At 41.5% G+C, this 17,249-nt stretch overlaps 1 protein-coding gene across 1 annotated transcript in view; it reads left to right on the top strand.

Annotated features, from left to right (window-relative positions):
• The window catches only part of aacs (acetoacetyl-CoA synthetase), a 141,167-nt gene that overhangs the window by 13,951 nt on the left and 109,967 nt on the right, over nucleotides 1–17,249 (top strand). The window contains exons 3-4 of the mRNA XM_069933205.1: nucleotides 1,664–1,784; nucleotides 4,860–4,973. Coding sequence (XP_069789306.1) covers nucleotides 1,664–1,784; nucleotides 4,860–4,973 — 235 coding nt within the window. The remainder of the gene's footprint in view (nucleotides 1–1,663; nucleotides 1,785–4,859; nucleotides 4,974–17,249) is intronic.

Raw genomic sequence — 17,249 nt, forward strand, 5'->3', positions numbered from 1 at the left:
GATGCGGGACAGGCAGGCACGGTTGCAGCGGTTGCAAGGGAAAATTGGTTGGTTGGGATTGGGTGTTGGGTTTTTCCTCCTTTGTCTTTTGTCAGTGAGGTGGACTCTGCGGTCTTCTTCAAAGGAGGTTGCAGCCCGCCGAACTATGAGGCGCCAAGATGCACGGTTGGAGGCGATATCGGCCCACTGGCGGTGGTCAATGTGGCAGGCACCAAGAGATTTCTTTAAGCAGTGCTTGTACCTCTTTGGTGCACCTCTGTCTCGGTGGCCAGTGGAGAGCTCGCCATATAACACGATCTTTGGAAGGCGATGGTCCTCCATTCTGGAGACGTGACCCACCCAGCGCAGTTGGATCTTCAGCAGCGTGGATTCGATGCTTGTGGACTCTGCCAGCTCGAGTACTTCGATGTTGGTGATGAAGTCATTCCAATGAATGTTGAGGATGGAGCGGAGACAGCGCTGATGGAAGCGTTCTAGGAGCCGTAGGTGATGCCGGTAGAGGACCCATGATTCGGAGCTGAACAGGAGTGTGGGTATGACAACGGCTCTGTACACGCTGATCTTTGTGTGTTTCTTCAGATGATTGTTTTTCCAGACTCTTTTGTGTAGTCTTCCAAAGGCGCTATTTGCCTTGGCGAGTCTGTTGTCTATCTCTTTGTCGATCCTTGCATCAGATGAAATAGTGCAGCTGAGGGATGAAATGGTGCAGCTGAGGTAGGTAAACTGGTTGACCGTTTTGAGTTCTGTGTGCCCGATGGAGATGTGGGTGGGGAGGTGGCTGGTAGTCATGGTGGGGAGCTGGCTGATGGAGGACCTCAGTTTTCTTCAGGCTGATTTCCAGGCCAAACATTTTGGCAGTTTCCGCAAAACAAGACGTCATGCGCTGGAGAGCTGGCTCTGAATGGGCAACTAAAGTGGCATCATCTGCAAAGAGTCGTTTCATGGAAAAGTTGCTCTTGTGTCTTGGTGTGAGCTTGCAGGCGCCTCAGATTTAAGAGACTGCCATCTGTGCGGTACCAGATGTAAACAGCGTCTTCATTGTTGAGGTCTTTCGTGGCATGTTTCATCATCATGCTGAAGAAGATAGTAAAGAGGGTTGGTGCGAGGATGCAGTCTTGCTTCACGCCGTTGTCAATGGAGAAGGGTTCAGAGAGCTCATTGCTGTATCTGACCCGACCTTGTTGGTTTTCGTGCAGTTGGATAACCATGTTGAGGAACTTGGGGGGGCATCCGAGGCGCTCTAGTATTTGCCAAAGCCCTTTCCTGCTCACGGTGTCAAAGGCTTTGGTGAGGTCAACAAAGGTGATGTAGAGTCCTTTGTTTTGTTCTCTGCACTTTTCTTGGAGCTGTCTGAGGGCAAAGACCATGTCAGTAGTTCCTCTGTTTGCATGAAAGCCACACTGATTCTGGGAGGACACTTTTGGCGACACTAGGTATTAGTCTATTATGGAGATTATAAACTTATAAATTATAAACTTATATTAAAACCCTCGCTATTCAAAACCATGTTATACGAGGAATCTCTGTACTTAAATCTTCATCTGTTTTTCACATTCATTCAAATGTTAAAACTGCCATCTAGGATATAGTTTTAATAGTCTTGCATAAAGAGCTATTCTAACGACATTACTTTTAAGAGGAAAGTTCCTGTTGTTGCCCACAGGTGATTGACAGAAGAAAAGGAATTGCAGATGCACCTGAATGGTTCAAAGGAAGTAGATTAAACTACACAGAAAATCTTCTGAAGCATAAAGACGATGACAAAGTGGCTCTTTATGCAGCTTGTAAGTGTTCTTGTACTTTGTGATTTTATTTGTAAAAGCAATGTGGGATGAATTAGTTAAAAACTCATGAATAAAGGAACCTCTTCATTTTTGTACATCAGAACAAAGCCTTTGTACCCTTGGCTTCAGAACATGAAACAAACAAGGCACAATAGATTGCAGACGTTGAAGTCTGAAGCAAAGAAACAAATTGCTGGAGAAATACTGGGTTGAGCAGCATCTCTGGCAGGGGTAGGAATTATCAAGATCCTGCATCAGGACTGAGAGTGGAGAGGAAAGGGAGATGTTATAAAAAGGAAAGGGGAAGAGGTGATTGGTGGACCAAGGAAGAGTGATGTGGGACAGACCGAGCTGGCTGGGGGTAGTTGGTTGGAGTTGGGAGACTCAGGCAGGAAGATGATAGATGGAAGCAGACAAAGAAAAAAATAAGGGCAGATGGAGGGGAGGGTGAAGATGGCAATAGTTTCTGGAGGGTGATAGGTGGGAACACAAAGTGCTGGAATCTGGTCAGCAAGGAAGGCAGCAATGGGAACCATCTGGGAAGAAGTGAAGGGCAGGGGTGGAACTAGATGAGCGAAGAGAACCTGTGGGTGAAAAATGTAGGGATGAAGAGGGGAAGGGGGATTAATGGTTAATGGAGGGGTGGGGGTATGGGAAATTGGACAAAAAAATGGAGCATCAGAAGGAGAGAGAGAGAGAGAGATTGGAACGCTGAGGTAAGGATTACTTGAAAGTGGAATATTCCAAGATCATACTATTGGATTGTTGATTGCCTGCAATACAAGGTGTTAGAACATGGAACATTACAAGTCCTTTGGCCCATGATGTTGTGCCAACCTACATATACCTTGTGTGTGTGTGTGTGTGTGTGTGTGTGTGTGTGTGTGTGTGTGTGTGTGTGTGTGTGTGTGTGTGTGTGTGTGTGTGTGTGTGTGTGTGTGTGTGTGTGAGAGATTTTTATAAAATCTTGTGTCTCTCCTAAACTTTCCTCCCTTCACTGTACAGATGTCCTCTGGTCTTTGTTTGTTTGTTACTGGGGGAAAAAGGTGCTGGCTGTCTACCTTATCTCTGCTTCTTATAATCTTGTAGACCTCTATTAAGTCACCTCTCATTTTTCTTTGCTCTGCTAACCTTGCCTCACAAGACATTTTCCTCTAGTTCTTCTAGTTCACAATGGGCCTCATTCCGGCAATGAAGAAGGCATCATGTAGGAATGGGAAGAGGTATTGAAATGATGTGCTTGGCATGGCTATTGTGGACAGAGCGCAGGTGCTCTGCATATTGGTTGCCTGTTTGGAGCTTGGTCTTGCCGACATAGAAAAGGCCACTACAGGAGCACTGAGTGGAGTGGACAAGGTTGGAGGAAGTGCACATGAATCTTTGCCTTTTGCCTGGATGCTGGTGAGGGAGGAGGTCCCACTTGAGTGGTGTACTACCTGTAGTTGTAGGTGCAAATGACAGGCGTCAGGGAGGAAGGAGCCGATCAATGAGTCGTCTCTGTGGAAGGCTGAAAGGGGTGGGAGGGGAAGATGTGGCTTGTTGTGGGATCCCATTTGCAGCTGGCAGAAACAACGAAAGTTGTTGTATGCAGAGATGAAAATGGATGAAAGATGGAGGAACTCTTCTTCTGTTGTATTAGGAGGAAGGGGTGAGCAGAAACAAAGGAAACACAAGAGGCAAGAATGCCACATTTCCTGAAAAGGACGACATTGCAGGTGTCCTGGAACCAAAGGCCCCTTCTTAAGTGCAAATAAGGCAGAAACAGACAATTTAGGAGAAAGAGATGGCATCTTTTAGAGAAACTGGGTGGGGAGAAAGTGTGCTCCAAATAGGAGTCAACGGATAAATGCCACGAATAATTTGCAACCTGGGATGGAGACTGAGAGATTCAGAAAGATTCAGAAAAGGGAGAGAAGTATCAGAAATAGTTCAAGTGAATTTGGCCTCTGGTTGCAATATGTCTTGTCAATCTTTGTTTAACAGTGTTTTCCTAGTTAACTTCTTGATAAGTGTCTCTTTAATGATAAACCGATAAATCCCTGGGACAGAAAATCAATAATTTTCCATCACTTGCTCCCAACTACCCTTCATTTACAGATACAGCTGTCAGTGCTAGCTGACAGTGCTAGCAAGATCAAACTGCCACATTTCCACTTGTGCGTTGGGATCCATTACCTTATTTAATTATTTATTCCTTTCCTTGTTTGATTTCCCCCCCCACCGATCAAGATGGTTTTGTCACAATCTTGCAAGTAGTTCTGATGCAGTGATAAAACATGCTTTCATATCAGTTGTATTTGTAGACATCTTGAAAGTTGTACTGTTAAGTTTTATTAGTTGTTTGATATCCAAACCACAGCTCTGGTGGAGTTCCTGCTGCCCGGTCGGTACAAGGTTCAGCTCATAATTATTCAGCAGTACCTTTCAAAAATCAGGCAGTTCACCTGGAGAAGCTTTCAATTCCGAAGTCACAGTCTCTCCTTGAGAGTATTGGTTATTAGTTTCTTTTCAGTTACTGTAGCAGTGACAAAAATAAGTAGACGCCACACCTTGAGCGGCCTTGTGGAAGCATCCGTTAATGTTAATCAGTGTGCCGCCACTGTGTTGGAGCCTTTGTTATTCTTTTCAGATGCAATTTTCACCAATGCATTGAAATGATTCTGTTAGGATGTTAACTTCCTTTCTCAATTCCTTGGATTTTGCCAGATACTTGATTAAGCCTCCACACTTCCACTTGTCCTTCAGGATTTATTTCAGTGTTTAATTATGCATAAAACTAATTCTGCCTAGTGTCTCTTTCTTGTCCAGTTTGATTTATCCCTGATCAACAAGGCACGTGATCCAAGTAGTTCTGATGCAATCATAATCTGCGTTTTCATTTCACTTGATAAAATTTTAACTTGATATCTTGTAGCAATTTGTAGTTTCATTAAATAATTAAAATTGCATTTTGTTATGCTGGGTTTACAGATGCCAATTCGAATTGTCAAATGTACTTGAGATAATTAGACGACTTGGTGTGATATGTCACAATTCTGTTGTGTATTTTTAATGTGTGTTATTTTGCTTTAACAGCAGAGGGTAAGGAGGAGATTGAGAAAGTGACATTTGGAGAGCTAAAGAGAGATGTGGCTTTGTACGCCACAGCACTTCGAAAAATGGGAGTGAAGATGGGTGACAGAGTTGTTGGTATGTATCCTTTTGATTTGTACCTAAAGGAAAAAATACTTGATTTTTGCTTTTAAAAGTATAATGCCTTTAACCCACATTTTCGAGGATCAAACATTTGAAATGTGTATAAAGAGTGAAAGAGTATAAAGAGAGCTGTTGCTTTTGTATTCATCCACATCAAAGAAATTGTTCTTCAAAAGAGGCTCTGATAGCTCAGTGGTTAGGGCACTGGCCTTGTAAACTGCAGTTGTGAGTTCGTTCCTCATTGAGGCCTCATTTCTGTGAGCTACTGTGGTAGACAAAGTTATGCAAAGAATTTCATGTATATTACATTCTAAATATAATATTACATGACAATAATGGAACCTTTACATTGTTTGAATGTGATTTTATTTCCTTTTCAATGACCTACTGCCTGTAGACTGGCTCCCTGCTTGTTTTCACTGGGGTGAAATATATTATGGTATTCAAATCAGCAGGAGGTATCATTAATTAAAGTAAAAACTCAAAGTAAAACTTGTTTGCCACATCCATGCAAAGTAATTAACATGAAATGAATAATCATGGACTTCCTGGAAATGCTTATCCAACAACCTCTACTTGAGAGCAGGTGATCAGTTTTTGTCACATTATTGAACAATTTGCTGGAGGAACTCTATAGGTTTAGCAGCAAGACTTGGAATGTAGAGATGCAGTACAAAGAGGACAGGGTGGGAGGACTAGGGACAGGAGCACCTGGGAGATGGAAAGCTTGATTGGCAGGGGCAGTTGTGATGCCACTTTCAGGGAATTGTGTATCTATTTCCAGATCCCTCTGTCCTACCACATTCCTCAGTGCCCTACCATTTACCATGTATGTGCTTTCTTGGTTTATTCTTCCAAAATGCAGCACCTCACACGTGTCTGCATTAAATTCCATTCGCCATTTTTCAGCTGGGCCAGATCCTTCTGAAAGCTGTGAAAACCTTCCTCATTGCCCACAACACCTCCAATCTTTGCGTCATCTGCAAACTTGCTGTCCCAATTTACCACATTGTCATTGATATAGATGACAGACATCAGTGCTCCCAACACTAATCCCTGAGGCACTCCACTAGTCACAGGCCTCCAGTCTGAGAACCAATCATCTATTTCCACTCTCTGGCTTCTCCAGTATATTCAATGTTGAATCCAATTTACTACCGCACCATGAATGCCAAGCATCTGAACCTTCCTGACTAACCTCCCACGTGAGAGGCCTTACTAAAGTCCATGTAGATAACATCCACTACCATTCCTTCATCAACTTTCCTGGTTACTTCCTCAAAAAAACTTTATAATATTAAACACGACCTACCATCCCCAATACCACATTGACTATCCCTAATCATTTTCTCGCTATCCAAATACTTGTATATCTGATCTCTTAGAACATCTTCCAATAATTTACCTACTACTGATGGTGGGCTCACCAGCCTATACTTTCCAGGATTACTTTTGGAGACTTTTTTGAACAACATGAGCTACCTACCAATACTCCAGAGCCCCTGCAATTTTTACACTAGCCTCCCTCAAGGTTTGGGGAAATATCTTGTTAGGCCCTCGGGATTTATCCACCCTTGTATGCTTTAAGACAACAAGCACCTCTGCCTCTTTAATCTGTTGAAGTTCCAGACCTCACTGCTTGCTTTTCTTACTTCCCTCGACTACTGATGCAAAAAAAAAGCACAAGATCTCTCCCATCTCTTCTGGCTCCATACATAACTGACCACTCTAATCAGCAAGGGGACCAATTTTGTCCCTTGCTATCCTTTTGCTCTCAATATACCTGCAGAAACCCTTAGGATTTTCCTTCACATTGTCTGCCAAAGCAACCTCATGTCTTTTTTTATCCTTCCTGATTTCTTTCTTAAGGTTTTTCTTGCATTTTTATACTCCTCAGGTTCCTCATTTGCTCCGTGTCACCTAGACCTGTTATACACCTCTATCTTCTCCCAAGCCAGATCCCTAATGTTCCTGAAAACCTAGGTTACCTATGCCTGTTAACTTTGCCTTTAATCCTAACCGGGACATACAAACTCTGTACTCTCAAAAATTGACCTTTGAAGGCCTTTCACTCACCTAGCACATCTTTGCCAGAAAACAACACCGGCATCCCAATCCACACATTCTCGATCCTTTCTCACTTCCTCAAAATTGGCCTTTTTCTAGTGTAGAATCTCAACCCGAAGCCCAGATCTATGCTTCTCCATAATTAACTTGAAACTAATGGCGTTATGATCACTGGGCTCAAAATGTTCCCCTACACATACTTATGTCACCTGTCTGGTCTTGTTCCCTAAAAGGAGATCCAGTATTGCATTTTACTTAAGAAAGGTTTCTGTTGATCTCTGATAATCATGGTTGAGGGGAAAAAAAAAAGCACCGTTCATTTTGTTGAGGTATACAGGCATCTTGCGCTTCTACAATAAGTGTCCACAATGCTTAATGTGGATTTACTTTTGTGTTGAGTATAATTGAGGAGAGGATGTATTATATTGATTGTTGGCCACAGAAGCAAGAGTTTCATTCCGAATGCATCTGTGGTGCACTCTTAGACAGAATCAGACACACACAAGGTAAAGACTGAACAGCAGGCTTTAATCCACAAAAACCTCCACAGAGCCAGGCTGGCTGTGGCTGCAGACGGCGCAGGCTTATAATCCCGGAGGGTGATTGACACCCGACCGGGTGGGGCTTGATCCATTCAGGCTGACTGATTGACAGCCGGCCAGGTGTTGTCCTGTCCCCTTACGCTCCTGCAGGTACAGAGATTGCCCCCTGCAGTAGGCTGGTGGTGTATGTACCACCATAGCATCAAAATTTAAGACCTTCAATTAATTCCCTCATCTCCTCTGGAAAGGAAATTTAATCACTAAACAAATATTTGATGTGTGTAATGACCAATCTTGTTGCAAATACATACATTTGAAAAATGCTGCTATGATAAGCAACAGTAAAGCAATAAAATTGATTTGAAGTTGATAAACGAGCTAGGCTGTTGTACCAATACTGATCTGTCTGCTACTAATCCTCTGGTTGGATTGAAAATAGATGCAATAATAGCAACCACAAATGAATCATTAACATTACAGTACTGATATTTATGTGTTCAGATAGACCGAAGACTTGCCAGTATTGCATAAGGGTAATCCCTCTCAAAGCAGCTTGGATGCCCATTTTAAATGTGTATGTCATGGAGTTAAATGGGGTGCAGAAATTATTTGGATGCCAATGTGTTTTTTTTTTAAAAGGCAAAAAATGTTTGGCATTGTGTGATCAGCTTTTGAAAATTAAAAATTTGTGGATACATCTGCAGTCTGTTTCTCAATGAGTTGGCGCAGTGCCAAACAGGTTCATTTGAACAGGATATGACCTGCGTGCACTGTTCTGTGAAACTAGATACATTCTACAAACATGCTTGATGTTGTAGCTAAACTTTCTTTAACCAGTTTAGGGTTGGAAGGGATCAAGTAACACCAAGATCTATCTTGTTCTGAATTTTTAAAAATCATGAATAGAGGTAGGGTGATATAACCATATGCCTCCATTTTATCAAGACAGAATGCTGCTTGAATGTTGAACTTTTAGCCTTTTGAATGAAGTAACATCTCCCGCAGAACTCTTTCATCTGCAATGAAACGCTAATGAATAGGAGGGAAGACTTTTAAAAACAAAATCAACATTGTCTTACATAAAATGGTGTTGAGAAACTTGCTTAATGCCATTAATGTAAACAAATAGCTCTACATTAATCCACTTATTGACAAATTGAAAATTGTACAAAAATATATTTTTGTAATAGTCTAAGATTAGTGAATGCATTGTTGGATTAAGACCCATAATCCTACAGAGTTTAATGTGCAGTATTATTGAGGATCAGTTGCCCTGTCAGTTGTTAGGGTGCCCTTTCTGGGATTCAAATGAGGGTGAAAAAATCTCAGGAATGTTGTCTCTCAACCCAGCATTGGAAAAAAAAAATATAATTGAGTTATGGTTGAAATGACGCCGGACTGTGGATATATTTTAACTAATACTCAGAAGTATCGAAGAACTCAGAATGCTTCAAAATGTCCAAGTTGAGAAGGGTATCCGTGAACCCAGATGGATGGTTACCTCTTTATTTTGCTTAGCAATAGCCCAGAAAACCATGATTGAATCACAGTGCTACAAACAAGAACTAGTAAAATCCATTTTGATGGACCAGCATTAACTAAGACATTTGATTTAGCAAAGGTACATTAGGTCCAGCTCACTTTGCCAAGTCCTCCTCACTTGTATTTGGCAAGACTGATCCAAAACTCATAATCATATTAGTACAATCGTACCTTTTAACTATCATCCCAGGGTTCTCCTCCACCTTCCTTGACCTGCTCCTGAAGGAGACCAGGACAGTGGCATAGAGATATTATGCATTAGGAGAAGGGGCTCTGGATCCCTTGATGCCTCATATCTTCAAGGCAAACCTGACCAAGGATATCTCCTGATCAGTAGTATTAAAAACACACCAAAATGTTGGAGGAACTAAGCCATTGTTTTCAGAGTCCATAGGAGACGTTGCCGATATTTCGGGCCTGTGCCCTTCCTTGAGGAATAACCAGAAGTAGTATTACCCAACCTCAGCTGATGAATTGGTACTGCTGTGCTGAATAGCATTTGGATGTGTGATGGGAGCCGTTTCAGCTGTTCTTCTCAATGGGTTAGGGTGTTTTATTACTGACCAAACACTGATTTTGCTTTCAGTGTGAGTTTGCAGTGGCTCCTCAGTAAATCAATACAGGGGGATAAACATGTAACTTGACCTCTAATTTGTCTGTCAGACTAGCCAAAGTCGAGACTAGAGAAACAAACATAATATTTTAAAAATGATGAAAAGTGAAGGAAGAATAAGTTTCAAATTGGTGAGAAGCAGGAAAGGGCAAAGAAAGCAAGGGGAAAATGTGATGAAAATAGAAAATACTTGGCAGATGATGAAGAGAGGGAGAGATGTTTTGGGTTGATCAGTGTTCGGTGCTGGGCTGGAAGGCAGGGGAGATTGAGACACAGAAATAGTGTTGGACCAGGCTCAACTGGGATGGTGGGGGTCAAAAGCTGGTCATTTACACAAAGAGGATATAGGGTAGGTATCGAGTGAAGCTGAATGACATCAAAATTACCAGTAGAAGAGAGGAGAAAAAGCTCCCAGAGATATCTGACAATGTTGAATTCTGCCTTGGGCCGAGCAGGCTGCAGTGCATCTCGTTACAAGATGAGGTGTGGTTCTTTGACCCCCTCTGGAAAAGAGTTTAAAGTGAAGTGGGCAGAGTGCAAATGGAACGGAGAATTAAAGTGCCAGGCAAGTGGAAGCTTGGAGTTGTACTTCATTACCAAAGAGTGTGCTGCAAAGTGGTCTCTCGAACTGTGTTACAATTCCTCAGTATCGCGGAGTCAATTGCCGTTATAGCGCCAGTGACCTGGGTTCGGATCTGGCGCTGGTTGTAAGGAGTTTGTATGATCTCCCCATGTCTGTGGGGTTTCCTCTGGGCATCCTGGTTCCCTCCATTGTGGGGTTTGTAATGGGGCAGCGTAGGCTTGAGAGGTGAAAGGACCCATTACCATGCTGTATATCTTTCAAAATAAAAAGTAATATGGTGCATTGAAGCAAGTACACGTGATTGTTTCGAGATGAAACAGCGAATGAGCATTATCACCTTCAATATTTATTCCCTCCACAATATTACATTACTGCAGAAATGCATTGAAAAAGATGCATCAACAGCCTATTGCCCTACCATCCAGAAGAAGGACAGTGGCCTCATGGGAACATTGCACTCTCCAAAATGTACATCAATCTAATCTGGGTCCATCAGTATACCTTCATTATTGCATTGAAAATGCTAGGATTTTCTATCTAATGACATTATTGGGGTATCTTCACCACAAATAATACAGTATTTAAGGATGAGAATCCCCCATCCTTTCCTTCTCAAAGTCATTCGAGTAGAGATGGAACAACAAATGCCCCTTCTTCTGCCATTTTTAAACTTGCTGATGGGGGAAGGTCATACCCAAGGATGGTACTTGAAGAATCTAGACATTTAGCTGGAAGGTAGGAGTTTGTCCACACAGGCAGTGAAATATTTTTTGTACCTTAAGCACCAGTCTTCAAAATTATGTTGGCATTTTCAAGTTTTATTCATCTGGTGTGGTCTGATATTTAGGTGAATGACAATAGTTTTATTTGATATTATGTGTTTTTGAAGTTGTTGACCCTTTGTGAGTTTTAAGAGTAAATCACAAACAGGAATTTCATTTTCTATGATGGACATGGTCACTTTTCTTAGACATGCTTAGAAATAACCAGTTTTATTGGAATTAATACAACTTTAGAAGATAAGTTCTGACTAAAGACTCTGCAGGTTTAGATCTAGTACCATAACCATGTGGCTGTGGCCATGAAGTGATTTAAATATATCTGTGTGTTGTAATAAAAAGTACTTTTTATTTTGTTACTGTTAAAATGGGTGCTTGAACATTCATGCATCTATTCTTCAAACTATCATTAATTATTTGGAAAAGCCTTCATCGTACTTTGTGTTACCAATTTGTATCACTTAGAATGTGCTACTCGCAAGATGTGTGAATGAAAGCGTGCCGCTATCACAGAAAGATGTTGTTCAGAAGAAGCCTCTTCTGTCCATAACACCTTTGTCAGTACTTGGGTTGAACTGTCCAATTGCCTTATCTTTCCCAACCGTCCTGAAACTAATTTCCCCCAAGTGTTTAAACTTAATTCTATAATCGTGCTTCTATAATTTAAATATGGTTGCCAAATTTTCAAAAAAAAGTGTTGTACTTTTTCCTTAAGTTGTAAATAATTTTTTCCAGGGGAACACAGCTTTGCATTTCTGTGTTCCAGCGAGTAATGCTGAGGCATGAGTCGGACATCCAGGTAATCACTAGGCGCTTCCTGGCCACTGCCAATGCGATCAATACGAATTGGATTTGGAAAGGGGAGGGCTCTGATGGCGCCTCACAGGGAGTTACTCTTATAAAGTGATAATTGCACTAATTAGCTACAGTGCACACCATGGTGATGATACCACGAAATAGCCACAAATGATCTATGCGGAATGCAACGAGATGCACAGGGGTTGAGTGAGAGTCACGTTGGGTGCCAAACTCTGTCTTTGATGAGCAGATGTCATCTACCGGTTTTTGGAGGTTGCTGTTTTCGGAATTCCAGATAAAAGGTTAGGCACCTGTACCATGATGAAGGGCTCAAGTCCAAAATGTTGGTTATGCATCTTTATCTTTGTTACATAAAGTGCACTGTTTGGCCTGCTGAATTTCTTCAGCTTTGTGTTTTTACTTCAATAATGGTGTCTGGAGACTTTCATGCTTTATTCTTAGCTTTGGTTTCTTGCCCTGCATGTCTCCCTCAGTAAGGTAAATAGTTTATCCTTTTTTAAAAAAAAAATTATAATTGAAAATATATTTAACAATCAACAACCATACAAAACATCAAGAAAACCCATCCCTCCCCTCCCCTTTGAATAAGTCCAATAAGTGGGGGTAAAAAAAAAAGATAAAGAAACACAAAAATCCCAACGTCGGTGTGTGCAGTAAAACACAGACATGATAGTATCACAATGTTTTTAAAAAATTTTTTATTTTTCACACTATGAACCATATTAACCAAAATTGTATCACAATGTTAAAATCTTTACAGAGGTCTGGTGGCAAGTCGGTAGTGATCGTAACCCTATGTTGGCGCCAGTGAGGTACCTATATATTCCAAATTGGGCTGCCAGATCTTTAGAAAGGTGTTATATCCCCTCCTAAGACTGTGTGACCTTTCAAGCAGCTGTCCATTTCTGAAGACCACCTATCAATGAGGAGATGGGAATCAGTTTCCCATGTTATTGCTCTACATTTCCTGGCATCAAATAAGGAAATTTCTGTGAATTTAATTTGGAAATTAGTTGGCAATCTACCAACACTTGTAAAGTTCCCCAGAAGACAAGGCTGTGGGTCTACTGGGAAGGTGACTCCTGTGATAATAGTTTATCCTTTTCATCTCAGATGAAACCCCATGCATGGTGAAATGGCACAACTAACTTTGCAACGGCACACAGAAAGTTCAGTGTTCATGTGGCAAGAGAACGGCAGGGATACAGGTTATCTGAAATTGGACATAGAATGGATGACTTGAAACTGAAATATTCAGTGTTTTTGTTCCACACCCATTTCACTGTCTACATACTTCTCCCTCCATTTACCGTTCCTATCTCCTCCCTCATCTGGTTCTACCCTGTCCATCATCATCTCTTCTTCATTTGGTTCCACCTTTCACCTACCAGCCTCTATTCCCCGCACCCCCCCCCCCCACCACCATTCCCATACAGCTGTACACTGGCAAACTTTCCTCTTCCTTCTTATTCCAGATGCGGGGGCTTGAACTGAGATGTCAACTTGCATCTTTTTGTCTGCATAGATGCTGCTTGCCTTGTTGAGTATTTTCTTTCAATCTCTCGCATTGTTTTGACATTGCAGTGACTGAGCACATGCTAATGCTGTATTTTCTGAGGATCTTTGATGCATTGAAGTTTGTCCTTGTGGTTTCTGCATGAGTGTCAAACTGAAGTGGGAGGGGTGTGTGGGAGTGGAGTGCAGTGTTGTTGGATTGATGACAATTTGTTTACATTTTTCACAGATATCCAATTGCATTGCTGTCCTGTTATGAGCATAAACATGAGATTGCAGTGCAGTAATCCATGTCGCACAGCAGGTGGTAGGCTGAGTTTTGGGTACGTGGAATAGGAAGTTGAGTGTAGAAAAAAAATGATTTCCTGCATGCTTGCAATAAATGTCATTGATTTACAGTCATTAATTAGCATTTTCAGAAGGCTTGAATCATACTGGGTGTTGCTGGATTCATGACGAGTATGAAATGTTAATATCTATTCTATTGACAGAGCCAGCTTAAAATAATAAAACCAATCCATAGATTATACAGATTGATATGCAATTGTTCTATTTTGCGTACATTGTTTAAAAAAAATCAAGTGTGAATACTTGTTTAAAATCTGTATTGAATATATACAAATAAACTTGCATGCGCCAATTCCCATACTTCTGAATTAAATGCTTGCTGAGTTTTAATTTCCAATACTTAAAGCTGCACTTTACAAAATGCATCACTTATTACCTTTCTTTTAATGCTATGGAGGCCATATAGAATAACCCCAGCAGATTGTTTTTAAGATCTATAAAAAGATGCAGAGATCAGGATGCTCTTTATTGACTGCACTTTGGCATTTAACACCATCATCCCCATAAAACTGATCAGCAAACTCCACGTCCTGGGAGTCAACACCTCACTGTGTCATTGGATCATGCATTTCCTCATCTCCAGACCACAACCAGTGAGGATTGGTAAGAATGTCTCCTCCACAATCTCCATCAGTACCGGAGTATGACAGGGCTATGTTCTTAGCCCCTGCTCTTCTCACTCTACACCTACGACTATGTGCTCAGTGCACCATCTAAAAGTTCGCTGACAATATCACAGTAGTGGTTTGTATAAAGAAAGGGGATGAGCCAGCATACAGGATGAAGATTGAAAACTTGGCTAAATCGTACACCAACAACAACCTTGCACTCAATGTCACCAAAACTAAGGAGCTGATTGTTGACTTCAGGAAGGGAAAGCCAGAAGTATACAATCCAGTGATCATTGGGAGATCAGAGGTGGAGAGGGTGAGCTATTACAAACTGCGTGTAATGAACAATATACAATAAACCCGACAGTGCTTAATTTTAAAACATTAATTTTATTTCTTAAACTATAGTCATAATTCTTAAACTTTCCTTAACACTAAATCTAACCCGAACTGTGTGCAGGTGTATGTGTGTGTTAATACCCATACCATTACAGTCCAGGCCAAAGTTCAGTCTTTCAAATTTAGTGTTAAAGCCTTTGAAATTTGACATCCAGAATTAATGTTATACTGATGGGAAGACTGACACATTCTTCTTGCATTGCCTTTGAAGAAATGACAATTCACACGTGCTGTGGTCATAACACTCCTGGTCCTTATGTAGGCCAGACTTGAACTGGGCGACTTCCACGAAGCTTCCAAGACCCTGGCACCGGTCTCTCCAAGAAACCCTCACTGTTAGACACACTCAAAAAGAAGCACTTTGCTTCCCAAAAGACCCTCCTGGCACAGGTCAATCCACTGAAAAGGTCCAGTCATTCACAGAACATGCTCTGAATACCACAGAATGGCCGGCCACAAGAGCTGCTTCAAAAAGCTGTTTTCTCTCCAGCCGTCAGAATGATTCTCCCTTGCAAAATCATAGTCTTTGCAAATTTATCGAATTCTGGAACAGTTCTTGCATTGCATTGAATTGTCGCTGGATTATGACTCATGTTGTGATGGTGCTTGTGTGAGATGTTAAATGTTAACTATGACCATTCAGTTCCTCTGGTCTATACTATTCCTAAAATGGGAGCTCGCAATAGAGCAATTGTAAGTTATTGGATGTCACTATCTCAGAGGAGCTTTCCTCGACTCAATACACCTATGGCGTCGTGAAGAAAGCCTGTCAGGGCCTCTACTTCCTCAGCAGTTTATGAAGTTTGGTATGACATTGGAAACACTGGCAAATTTCTTCAGATGTGTGGTGGAAAATGTGCTGACTACTTGCATCACGGTCTGGTACGGGGACACCAATACCCTTGAGCGTAAAGCCCTCCAAAAAGTAGCGGACACAGCCCAGGACATCACATGAAAAGTCTCCCCACGATTGAGAACATCTACAGGGAATGCTGCTATCAGAGAGCAGCAGCAATGATCAAGGATCCACACCACCCAGCACATGTTCTGCACTCACTGCTGCCATCAGGAAAGAGGTATAGGTACAAAAGACTCGCACCACCAGGTTCAGGAACAGCTGCTACCCCTCCACCATCAGACTCCTCAACCACAAACTCAATCAGAGACTCACTTAAGGACATTTACATGTGCACTTTAATGATTAAAAAAAAAATCTCTCTGTATTGCACAGTCAGTTTGTTTACATGTATACGGTGTGTACAATGTATTTGCACTACCAATTAGTGGTAATTCTGCCTCACTCACAGGAAGAGGAATCTCAGGGTTGTATGTGATGTCATGTATGTACTCTGACAATAAATCTGAATCTGATCTGAAAAGGGTTGAGGAGTCAAGCTGAAAACTTGGCTGAATGGAATACTAACAACAACCTCACACTCAGTGTCACCATGACTAAGGAGCTGATTATAGACTTTAGGAAAGGCAAACCAGAGATATATGATCTAGTGATCATTGGGAATCAGAGGTGGAGAGGGTGAGCACCTTTAAATTCCAGGGAGTCACCAACTCTGGACCAGTCATACTAATGGCATCATGAAAAAAGCACATCAGTGCCTCAATTTCCTCAGGAGTTTGCAGAGGTTTGGTATGTCTTCAGAAACTGTGGCAAACTTTTTGAAGGTGTGTAGTGGGAAGAGTGCTGAGTGGCTGGATCGTGTCCTGGTGGTGGGGGCACCAGTATCTCTGAACAGAAAGCCCTGCAGAAGGTAGTGGACACAGCCCAGTGCACCACAGGCAAAACTCTCCCCACCATCGAGAACAATTACATGGATCACTGCCATCGGTGAGCAGCACCAATCATCAAGGATCCACAACCTGCTCCACATCCTCTGTTTTCACTGCTGTGTCCAGGAAAGAGCTAGAGGTTCCACAAGATTCGTATCTCCAGATTCAGGAATAGCTGCTGCCTCTCATCCATCAGACTCCTGAACAGAAGAAACATGCAGAAACTCATTTAAGGGCTCTTACTTTGCTCATAATTGATTACTGAATATTTATTTTTCGGTATTTGCACAGTCAGTTTGTTTACATTTTCCTTTTGGATTAATTTCTATCTTTGGGATACATTTCTTCTTGAGTACAGTTTACAGTTACTGGTAATTAGAAATTCTGCCCTGCACACAGGAAAAATAATCTCAGGGTTCAGTGTGAACTTTGAAAAGCTGTACTTTTGCACCTTTGTTGAATATTGGGATAGAACATTGATTAAAGTTCATTGCTTTTAACCTTGAAGCTTTTGCAAACAAATACACATTAAAATGTTTGTGTTTGGCTTTTAACATTATAATCTTCAAATTTTAAACTAAGTAAATTGCCTGGTCATATTTCAGTGCTGTAGGCCGTGATGCCTTTTTTTTCATCTAGCTATGAGGAAACTTTAACCTCATGTTAT

The sequence above is a fragment of the Narcine bancroftii genome, chromosome 4 (assembly GCF_036971445.1).
Source record: "Narcine bancroftii isolate sNarBan1 chromosome 4, sNarBan1.hap1, whole genome shotgun sequence".
Lineage (NCBI taxonomy): Eukaryota > Metazoa > Chordata > Chondrichthyes > Torpediniformes > Narcinidae > Narcine > Narcine bancroftii.